We start from the raw sequence: 12,033 nt of genomic DNA on the forward strand, positions 1-12,033 counted from the left end.
CATTTTCTCCCTCATCACCCATCTCTACCTTCTCTTTGATCCTGCCGTTAATATGTGCTGTGTTTCATCAGCGTTATTTCTCTGACAGACTGTCAGACTAATTTTTCCCACACCCAAGGTTCAGAGCTTCAGTTTTGGTTAAGCAACTGAGAGTTTAGATGCTTATTTAGATTAACCACATGCAAACTTTTCAAGTGAGCAGAACTGGGCTGACAGTCTGATGAGCAGAATCACAATTTGCAACAGTCTATCCAGAATCTATGCTTTTCAACTACTGTCTGTGTTTTTACCAACATGTTATAGGAAGTAGAAAGGAGCGAGAAGGTAAATGGATCCGTCCTTGCCAGGAAAAGCCATTCTGAAGATGGACACAGATTGCATTTTCAAGAATGGCTTCCAAGAACAAGTAAACAGGATTATCGGTCTGATTGGCTTTTTTCTTGCTTTTAATGTGGTACCATCAGAAAATGCCCAAGCTACAATAATATCCTTAGAAACCTGCTTCCATTTGCAAAACAACAGATGAGATCAACTCGTTACATATTGAAAAGAGAGTCAGGAAAATGTCAAAATAAACCACAGCCATCACCTAGGATGGGGTTCGCAAAGTTGCTCAAGGGAGTTAGGCAGCCAACCCCCACCAAATTTCAACAATGCTTCAATGCATAATTCCCCTGGGCTCATTTGAAAATCTCAACCATGAAGTCCACCTCTGTGGAATATAAACACTATGCCCGTGGCTCTCAAGCTTTTCCAGACTGGGACTGAGACTGACTCCCCTTTTCCAGACCTTCTTCATCCTGCCAAATCCCTCCCCCATCTAGTCATGACCCCACTGCAAAATGGACTCCCTCCCCTCTATTTAGTAATATGGGAAGGGCAGGGTGGTTGCAACCTCCCGACACATGTTTGTGACTCCCAGGTTAGGACCCCCTGCACTATATTATTTGCCCAACTCTCACTGCACACGTGCATTCCCTACCTCCTTCGTCACTGCCTAACTGCCTGCCACCCGCCAGCCCCACCCTTTGGAAATCATCCAGCATGTAACCACTACACTATAAGGTCTGACCCTGCAAGCACTTCAGTTCACTTTAGCTTTAAGCATGTGAGTCGTTCCACGTGCTTCAAGTTAAGCATGTGCCCAAGTGCTTGCAGACTTGGGAACTAAGACTCAGAACGGCAAGAGCAGAAAAATGTGGGCAATAAATTGTGCAACAAATTAAATCTGCTTGTAAATATTGCACCGTATGTCACCTTTGCAAAATCACTTAATATGTATTTGGCGTTATGCTAGGAACAGCAATGGTGTGTAAAATGGGTCTCAAAGCGCCCCAGCCAAAGCAGCCCGGGAGGTGAATTTTGAGAAGTTTGGTCTGCATTAGGGGCTTTTGTTGCTGCTGCTTTGATTTCTTTTTCTTTACCTCGTGTTGGTAGATGTCCAGGATCCTCTCCAATGACAACTCCTCGAAGTACAGTCTGTCACATTCATCAAAATCTGTGCTCACTGTCTCCGGGTTGCAATTCACCACAACAGTCTTGTGGCCCAGCTGACGCAGCGTGCGGATGCTGGAGACAGCGCACCAATCAAACTCCACACTGCTGCCTGTCAGGAGGAAGAGACAGAGGAGTAAAGGGGAGAAGGAAGCAGTAACAGCAGGGAGCACTGACAAACACTTATAGCAGCCATGCTTAAAGGAAAAGAACAGCATCACTTGTCAGGTCAGGCCAAGAAATCTAATTGCCTTTGCATGGTAAGGGTAAGAACCCTTAAATATAGGTTCTCAAGCATAACGTGCATTAGCTCAGCTGCTCAGGGAAGACAGGCCTCCATCATGTCTGTCTGACAGCATGCATGCAGATACACTTGTCTGTCTTAACCAGCCAAGTGCTGCTGCTTTCCAATACGTGCACTTTGTCTGGAGAGCATTTAAGCCAAGAGGCATAAGCTCGGAGGTCCTTAACTTCACTGGACGGTATTAGTTGTGATTTATCATTTATTCCATAAAGTACAGAAGTGCTATAAAGAGGAGGAAAAACTTATATCTACAGAGATACTGTTTGAAAGAAAAGCAAAATGATAAGACGAGTGTGTGTTTGTTTCTTACCTTCTAGGGCAATGGTTTGCAATCTTTTTTTCATTTGTGGACCCCTGAAACATTTCTAATGGAGGTGCAGACCCCTTTGGAAATCTTAAACATAGTCTGCGGACCCTCCTAGGGGTCCACGGACCACAGGTTGAAAACCACTGGTCTAGAGAGCAGAACTCTTTTAGTTTACACGTTGTTTAGTTAACAGACAGTAGGTCTGATTTTCCATTGGCTTGCACCTTATGTAGTCAAATTAGAATGGGAACATTTTACAGCAACTCTGCTCTATGGCGCTAATGACTAAATAAGACGGAGGTCAATGAAGAAGCATGCCTATGGTACATACATTTCTGAGCTATAACGTGTAAGTGGATTATCATAAACAGAGAAAGATGTGTCTTCAAATGAAAGGAACATCATTAGATTGTTATGCTTATGATCTATTCAAAAAGAGCTTGAACTCAACCTGAGTTACATGATTGTTAACTATCTGTACGGTTATTTTATATATATATAATTGTGTTACAAGTTCTGTATGACATTCAAACAGCACAGAATTGCTCTTTCCACAATATCTAGTAACATACAGGGTCACTCACTGACTGACACACAATTAATTTCCACATTCCTCTCGAGCTAGAATCTTGAGTGTACTACATGTTTCATTCATTCATTATGGGCTGCTGAGTATAGAAAAAATCCCATAATTGGAACTGGACCTTTCCAGCAGAGGTCACCCAAAATGTCATCAGCCATTTTAATTGAATTTCAATTATTCAAGTGTCCTTACATGTACAGGAAGCCCAATTTTGAGACATGAACGTCATTTGTGGGCAGCATTTCACTGTATTGGATTTAAGCCTGGAAAATCGCAGAATGTGGGCACGTATATTCCAGGCACATCCAGTAATTGCCCTGTCCAGCTGCAGAGGGCCTGCAGCCAATTAGTAATACTGATAATCACCCGTGAAGAGGTACACTAGTATAAGCAGACATAGTCTCCTGTGAAGTCAATGTATTTTTGCCAGTTTACATCATATCTTAATTTGGTACCTTATATTTATCAAAATGACAACAAGACAAACCAAAAGTACAGCCCAGTTTAGGAGCATGGGGTACTGTTTAAAAATATACAATATAACCTAGTAGTTTTTAATTAATCTTGAATTGTGCATGTTGTCACAATTATCTAGCACAAAACAGGTCCACAGTTTCTAAACAGAAAGTTTTTCCCATCAAAAATGGCCTTTATTTTAAAACAAACTTCTCGTGTAAAATTGTTGACATTATCAATATTTTGTTGGTTTTTTTCCACAAAATTTTCTGAGAAATGTTTCCCAATATTTTGATACAAAAATGTACTGAAATCATTATTGACATTTCTGGTTTACCTAAAAACCAGCGGTCGGTAAGAAAATGTGGGTTTTGGAACATTTTTAAACGATTTTTACAAAAGTTTTTATTTGAAATTTCAATTTCAAATGTTGTAGAACTGTTAGTGAAAAAAAACAGGAGATCGGTCCGTTTTGAATCAAGAGAAATGGAAACAATTCTGAAATTTTCACAAACATGGTCTTCCCATTTTTTGACCAGTTCTAGTCCTGCAAATACAAGAATGTGGAGAAAGCTAGATGGACCTCGCTGAATTACAGCTTCTCTTTGATTTTACGAGGGACAGCATATGAAACTGCAAAACTGCCTTCCAAGGATTAATAAACAAGAAACTACCACCTCAGTCATTGCACTAGGAAAAGGTATTCAGAAGTGCAAGTAATCATTCCCTACACCCCCACACTTTAAGCTTCCTTTGCTTTTACTGGAAATGGCAAGGCTTTTCTCTAAATGACAAAATATACAGGATCAAGGTCAGACCCATGCTCTTTATCCAAAATAATTACTAGTGCTAGGTGAATACTGCAAAATACTTTCCTCAAATATTTGCTTGAATTGTTCAACAACATTGCAGCCCTTTTGTGTTTACTTTCTGCTAATATGTTGACTGGCAGGACTGCTCACAGATACAGCAAATAAAAGAGAATATTCCTGGGGAATTAATTCTGATTTCATTCATCTGAATATTCACATTGCAAATCTGATTTGAAGAGCTATGATCCTTGAATCAGAGACCTGAAAAATACCATGTGACTTGCATGTCCGAACAAAACTAATCAACATAGTCTAAATTTCAGATATTGACAACTTTCAGCAAACTTCTTGGGAATGACTTATAGACCAGACATTGCACAGCAAATATTTTGGAATAGTGAATAAGTGTTAATATTTGCAAGCTGTTTGGGGACAATTCATCAACAGAAGAAGTGGTGAAAATTACCAGATTACTCACTGCAAGCTATTGGCCCAGTTCAAAGAATTACAAAAAACAAGTATTTTCCTATTATTATCACAGTGGTCAATTGAAACAGCACACTTAATCCTCCAAGCAAGAGGGGGCTGAATATAACCATATGCTATCATCAACGTAAATAAGGATTTATCAGCTGGCGCACATGCATTCAAACTATCCTACGTGTAACAGCAATGAATCTGGATACAAGATACTAAATTCCAAGAGCCTTAATGTTAGCTGCAAATAAGAAATAAAAAAACATCTCCATGGAAATCACTGATAGGTGTTATGATCTGGTTTCAGCTGAACAGTAACAAGAAGGCTCCTTTTTTATTTCCAGGGCATGAAATGAAGTCCCCAAGCAAATGGAAAAGGCAAGTTCTGTATTTGGAATTCACATGCTATATACTGTGTCCTTGCAAGTTTTGTTACCATGTGAAAAGAGAATCAAATGAACCACAAGAATTCCCAGGACGGCTTTAGGGTGGAAGGAGGACAGATTTACCTATGTGATACGGTCCACAGCCCAACACCATCATTCCATGGTCATCAAATTTTACATCATTCTCCTAAGGAGGAAGGGAGAGAAGTCATGAGGTGCTATCCCCAGCAGCCCTTACTCTGTGTTTATGAGAACAAACCATTTCTAATGCTCAGCCCATATCCAAAAGCAAGACACCCAGGGCTCAAGTCTGATCTCATTTACTGCAGTGTAAATCAGGCAAAACTCCATTCAAGTCAATGGAGTTATACCTCAGTGGGACGAGGCCCTCAGATTCTACTGGCCTTAAGTATTATGGTTGCTGTGGACTATACAGTTTCGGAAGAACAAATGCCAGTCCCATTACTTAGTGTAGGATTCTTTCTTAAATTATAAGGATTTGCTGCTAACAACCTGAAAAGGTGACTCAGGAGTGCAGGAAGAAGCCCCACAGGAGGCCCCATACAACAAAATAACAGTAAGAGCCTTCCTATCCTGTGGCCAGCCCAGAGCACCTGTGGTTAGCACTTAATGCTACAGCTCAAGAGACTCAAGTTTATGTCTGTGCCTGGCCTTTCACTCAAGGAAGCTGGCTACAAGGAGGAAACTTGAGGGAGAAGGAGGAAGAGGGGGCACAAGGGGATAAAGTCTTCAGTGGAAGATGAGGAAGTGAAAAATAAGACAGTTAATGAGGAAAGGGTTATGCCGGTTTGACAGAATGACTTGACGTATTCTATTTGTCTGGAAGCATTCACAGTACATTGCAGTCACAGTCCAGACAAGTAGGGAGCTAAAGTTTCCTTTGGTATTTCCTAACAGTTACATGACCGAGTAAAGCCAGGGTAGCTATGAATAGCTCGTAGTTTTCATAAAGAGTTCCATCATGCAGGATATTCAGTGGCCAATGGATGGGTGGGCCTAATTTCTAGGGGATGGGTTGTGTGCATCATAAAACAGCCAGCGACATGGCCCCTGATGGCCCCCGGGTTGGCAGAGTCAGCAGAGAAGCCTAAGATTGAATAGCCCCTGAATAATAAGATATGGTATCCACTCACCCATAGAGGGTCTAAGGTTTGAGGTACATTGGTGGGGCATTTTGGGGAAGCTGACACTGTTGAGGCATATGCTACGCCCGTTCTGCAGTGAGAGGGTTCAAGTGCGGTCAGTAGAGGACCTTCCAATAAATGCACCGAGTAAATGTTTAGGAAGAATGTTCCAGCCCTCCTCAAAAGGGACTGTGCATAACGCCATCTGAAACAATTACCAGCTACAGAAAATGAGAATTAACTGAAAGGTCTCTAGAGTCTAATCATGGAAGAGGGAGAGACATTAGACTAGGCTGCAGCTAGACTGTAGCATTTCACAGCACCTACCTGCCCGTTGTATGTGACGTAGAGGTAGTTCGTTACTGCAGGGTATTCTGCTGCCAGCGTGTCAATCTGTAAAGAGGGGAAATTATGAATCAACAGGTGCAAGGTTGTTTTTTTTTCTTTTTTCTCATTTTGCATTTCTATCCAGCCACTCCCTCGCTGCTTTCCGGCCACTCCCTCGCAGAAAGAGAAGGTAATCTAGCAGCTCTGATGCCCTTCTTTCACTGTCTGACCTCCTTCCTTCATGTCCCTAGCCTTTCAAGCCAATCCTCTCCTTCACATGAGACTCCTTTGTCTCCCTCTCATACTGCTCCCTCCAAGTTCCAGCTTAAGCTCTCCTCCCACGCTACCGATGCATGCATGCTGCCAAGCTCCTTTAGGGAAAGGCATCATGGTCCAGAGACACTTTCCATGGTAAATCCATCCTCTCTTCCGTCCGCACGCCCCTCTCCTTCTAACTTTCTTTACTTCTCCTCCGTGGGTGAATCTTGTGCTGCCATCTATTTCATTAGCACAGACTGAAGCTAAATGCAGGTTAAGTGGGACACTTCATTAAACCCTGCGCATTGCATCCAGCATAACTCCTCTTCCTGTTCCACTGGTGTCCTATTGACAACAACCCCCCACAGAACATTGGCCCCCTGACCCCAGTTCCCCTTATCCTGACACACCCTCCACTAGTAGTTCTTCTCCATCTTTGAGGCGCAAACTGCCCTCACCAAGTTCACCGGGGACCTTGGGTCTTTTCTGTTCTTACTGCTGATCTGCCAGCTGCCTCTGAAAGAATTAGTCACTCTCACTTCCACAGTGAGCACAAACACCCTGTTCTTGAGGATCATCATGACTACAGATGGTAGAAATATTCACTAGCAGTTGTTATAATGTAGCCCCTCCTTTGGTTAGTGAATGGTATATGAACCATAATGATTGTCTTCCAATGTATTTCTTGCATGTAGATATTCATCAGACAGCCTGAAGGAATGATTTTCAGACTGTGGGTGGTTCACAAACTATTTCCATCAACTGTTTCCCTCTCATTCTACATAGCATATGGTTGGCCATCCATAAGTCACGTGCTGTTGTTACAGCTCCCAGAATGGATAGCTGAAACAGGAGCACAATGAACAGGAAATACCAGTAAAGCACTGCTGGTATGAATTTTCCATGCTAAAACTCAAGAAACTTTCTGGATTATCAAACATTTTCATGAACACCCATCAGCTGCCCAAACACTAATGAGGAATGAATAATATGACTGTATGGTATTAGCACCATATAAGTGTCTGCCATTCATTACTATTATTATGGAATGTTTTGCAAGGCTTGGCAAGTTTGCACAGGCCAGGTGAGGACAAGAAAGGAAAACACCAGCTGGGGAGCAAAAGGATATTTGGCATCTGGAATTGGGCCTACGGATACAGATGGGCCCTCCAAGCACTTTCAAGAGCATTCAATGATTTTTTTCCTAAGGACAAAAACCAGCTGCTAGCACTTCAATATCAGCATCCCTTAAACGAAAGGCAAAATGACAATGGAACACCTATGAAAGCACTTATGACATCGTCATGAATATCAGATGAGCTCATTATGCTCAGTGCCATCACAATGAATACCAAATGAATCCAGAATGATGGGACACTTAAAATAAAGCATTACCCTCTAAAAAGTTACTACCGAGAGCGAACAAGCTAGCTATACTTTTCGCGGTCACAAGGTGGTGGGTTAGCATTGGTGCTTTCAGCCTTTCACATTTCACTGAAGCTATCTGGCAAGGTTTCAATCCAGGCCACTCAGAAGAAGTGTCTCTCTCTTTGGGGGCTGAGAAAGGAAGTGCATTCTCACTTTCCTTCCACTGTTGCAGAACAGGACTAAGAGCTGGGGGGAAATAAGATAAATAAGGTAAAATCTTGGTTCCATTAAAGTCAATGCCAAAACTCCTCTTGACTTCAAATGGAGCTTGCTTTCCAACAGCCCATTAACCGCATGTCTCCTCCATCATCACAGGTCCCCAGACCCCAACCCAACAGCAGTGCTGCCATGGCAGACATGCTTTGTACTGTACCTGTTTCACTGAAGGTATTATGTTCTTCTTCAGCCTCAGCTCCCGGGTCTGCGCCTCAGTCACTCCAAGGCATTTCCCAATCTGCTTATCCGAGAAGCCGATCTGTTTGGCCCTCCTCATTGTTTCTTCTGGAATTGACTCACTGGGGTTAAATATAAGACATATACAGTCCATTACGGTAATAGATGAGCATGTGTGAATCTGTGTCTGCCATGTGGTACCCGGAGATGGCCGCTGTCAGAGCATGTGTGTTTACAGGGAAGAAGGAGGAGAAGAAATGGGCTTAGCTAACCCTAAGCCATCAAATGCTTGTCCTACACACAAGAGACTACCTCTGTATGTCCTCTGCAGACAACTACTCAATAAAGCATATAAACACATCTGGGGCGCTGGGATTCAAACCCTTTTCTTTCAGCTGCAAAATCACCATTCTGAGCTAAAGGACAGCTCCCCTAGCTTCTCCTAATAGGCCTCATCCTCTCAGCAGGCAAGCCACTAGAGGCCCACATCATACTCAGACAACACAAATCCAGTCCAGCACAATATTAACTGAACAGATATCTCGCAGGTGCCTGTTCCCCATCTTCAGGTTCAGGGGATCCAAACTCTCCCACCCACACCCCATTCTACCCCCAACTTCACTTTGTTATTCTTTTTTCTCTCATTATAAATTTAAAAACATAGGTATTGCCAGACTGCATCAGACCCAAAGTCTGTCTAGCCCAGAGTCCTGTCTCTGACAGTGGTCAGCACCTGATGATCGAGAAGAACATTCAAGCACCTTGAAGGAGGCAGTTATGATATAACCTACTCACCAGTGGAATTTTCTCCTAACCCCATCAGTCCATGGTTGATTTATATCCTGAAGCATGACAGTCTATATAACTTTAAACAATCACTGATCCTATATAAATGGCGAGTCCTTAGCTAAACATTTAGCCTCCATGCTGTCAAGTGGCAATTAGTTCCACGGGCTAATATCCTGAAGTAAACATTTTCTTCTATCAATTTCAAATGTGTTCTCTTTCACTGAACTTCCCTTCCTTCTTGCATGATGAAAGATGATAAACAGGCACACCCAATTTACCTTCTCTATCCCATTCATTATTTTATATTTCATTTCAACAAGATTTCTCCAAGATTTCTCAGCATCCCCTAGGCTTAATTCTTTTCTTTCCATTTCTTCTCTTTTCAGATATCACATATTTTGGTACCTTCACCAAGTCCCCTATGCTCTGGCCACCTCTGCACATCCCCAGCTGAACTGAATGTCTCTTGCCAGCTCTCTTTTTCCATTTTCAATCTCCATTCCCATTTTTTCCCCTCCTCTATCAGCTTATGTTTCTTTCTTTGCCTCTACCTATTGCTGTGGTAAAGTTTCTGTCTCTCTCTCTGGTTTCTAAGCTACCTTTTCTAAGCTAAGCTTTTGCAAACCATAAAAAAGCCTACATACTTTTATCAGCACTTCTGTTTCCATCTTCATTGCCAAGAGCATCCTTGCTTGCCCAATAAATCAATATTTTATATGCAAGCAAGCACTGAATCAGGAAAGAGGAAATGATTAACAAATAAGCTATTTTCCTAAATCAGAGCTTTTGAATTATGTCCTTGGCTTTGTGGTATTTTTAAATAAATATCACTGTGTTATCTGAGGGGGAAGAGAGGGGGGAAGTCTCATTTACTGGAATGCTTCAGAAAGCAGAAAGGCATTGGGCTGGATTTGTCACTCACACCGGTTTAAATAACAAGCCGCTCAATCCACTCCATTGGAGTTTGTTTGACTGATAAAAAACAGGTGCAAGTCACATGAGAGTCAAGGCCCATGGTTTGGATTCTAATCCCTGATCAGACACTTAAGTATTTCAATGAGAGTTTGGCACCTATGTGCCTTTGAAGATCTGGGCCTTACTCCCTTTGTGACTTGCCCAAAGCCACATCTCACTTCCTCAGTTTCCCCATCTGCAATGTGGTGATAATATGACATACCTGTCTCATAAGGAAGTTGGGATTGGCTAGTTAGTGTTTGTAAAAGATGAAATGTGTGGTATGAAAGCTACACTTTAGCGTTACAGTGAGAAATTCATTCCATAGTGAAAATAGAGCTTGGGGGCTCTGTCTTGCTGGCAGAGGGCTGACCGCAAGAATAACACCTTATATCCTTCAAAGTCTGCTAATACTCCTCTCCTTAATTCTCACTGCTGTCTCCTAGTCGAGAGAGAAAGGGCCTGGTCCAACACCCACTGATGTTAATGCAAAGACTCCCATTGACTTTACTGGGTTTGGATTTGGTCCCATATGCACAGATAATTCCCAGGGAACGACCCACCACTGCAGCATCTCAGTGGATTTATTAAGGTCCGATTTCCCCTCCATTATCTTCCCTCTCCAGGGCAATACTCATCGGCTCACTTTGGGCTAGTTCCATTTTCTAAGCATCCCCATTGCTTTCAGCGGAAGGGCAAGCCATACGGCGAGATCTGCATATGCCACTGCTGGATGCAGGCTTGAAGCCCATTTGTGTGTATGCAAATAGAAATTCTTGGGGCAGTAGCTTAATATTTCATGTGCCCATGAAGCAGTACAGACACGCAAAGCTCTAATGCTTTCCCAGAAGGGAAGAGGGCCAGCAACGCTTGTCTCTTCTCTGGCAAAACAGACGCCAAGCCTCACTAGCAATTAGCGAGGACACAGCTGAGTTTGATTCATCTCTTAAATTCTGTGTTACCTAAGTATGAGTGAGTGGACCTGACCCCAAGAAAATGAGCTGGTTGCTGCGTGCTCTCTCTGCTGTCTCCAGAAGACACGGGGCTGGCTGCCATTTGATTACTGACAGAGAAAGAAAATTGCCTTCATTTGCAGCTTGCTTCAATTCAGCTTTTTTTATATCTCATCATAATTATACCCCCAAAAAAGCCTGTAAATCTGAAGACATGACTCATTAGCCCTGGGCAAGTGACTTAGACAAGGTTTGAACTCTTAGTCGTCAAACAAGAAGCTGACTAATTTTGTACGGGATGACATGAGTGAATAGCTAATTTACCGTACCTGTGGGGAATGAAATAGTATCTTTTCTTATCATCTTTAGAGCACCATTTTGGGGTGCTATGAAGAGGTAGCACTGCCAAGGGAGTAGCAATGAAAAGGGATTTCAGTGTCGTTAATACGCAAGATGACTTGGGAGCCTTATATCAGACAGAAAGGTGTTCCACAAGGCAGAATGAATGTAGTGGTTTCTCATGTCTTCATGCTTTATTGAGTGTATGTAGTATACAAAGGAGAGTATGTGCAGTAAGTGCATACAGAGAGAGATGGGTGAAATCCTCACACCATTCAAGTTAATAGAAGTTTTGCCACTGACTTCAATAGGGCCAAAATTTTACCCTAAAAATGGGCATGAGCTAATACCCTGAGTTAAAACACCCTCCCCCCCAAATATTGGGAGGTGTTTGAAATTTGGGTCCAGATGAGAACTTTGCAAACAGCCCCTAAGCCAGATTCTGTCACACCAGCTGAGGATCTAGCCTACTGTCTTTAAAATGGGTTGAACTAGACCCTGAATCCAAACTGCTCAGAACTTTAGGTGTTTGGAAACCCAGATCTGGATGCACATTTTGCAGATTGTATTCATCTCTAAGCCAGCCAGACACAGTTATGCTTAGATAGATTATGTTTTCATAAAACTA

At 42.4% G+C, this 12,033-nt stretch overlaps 1 protein-coding gene across 1 annotated transcript in view; it reads right to left on the bottom strand.

The window, feature by feature from the left end:
* The window catches only part of CPS1 (carbamoyl-phosphate synthase 1), a 122,122-nt gene that overhangs the window by 36,922 nt on the left and 73,167 nt on the right, over positions 1–12,033 (bottom strand). Inside the window, exons 22-25 of the mRNA XM_054044193.1 lie at positions 8,351–8,492; positions 6,292–6,357; positions 4,943–5,006; positions 1,425–1,606 (exon numbers count right to left, since the gene is read on the bottom strand). Of these exons, the coding sequence (XP_053900168.1) occupies positions 1,425–1,606; positions 4,943–5,006; positions 6,292–6,357; positions 8,351–8,492 (454 nt within the window). The remainder of the gene's footprint in view (positions 1–1,424; positions 1,607–4,942; positions 5,007–6,291; positions 6,358–8,350; positions 8,493–12,033) is intronic.

The sequence above is a fragment of the Malaclemys terrapin genome, chromosome 11 (assembly GCF_027887155.1).
Source record: "Malaclemys terrapin pileata isolate rMalTer1 chromosome 11, rMalTer1.hap1, whole genome shotgun sequence".
Classification (NCBI taxonomy): Eukaryota; Metazoa; Chordata; order Testudines; family Emydidae; genus Malaclemys; species Malaclemys terrapin.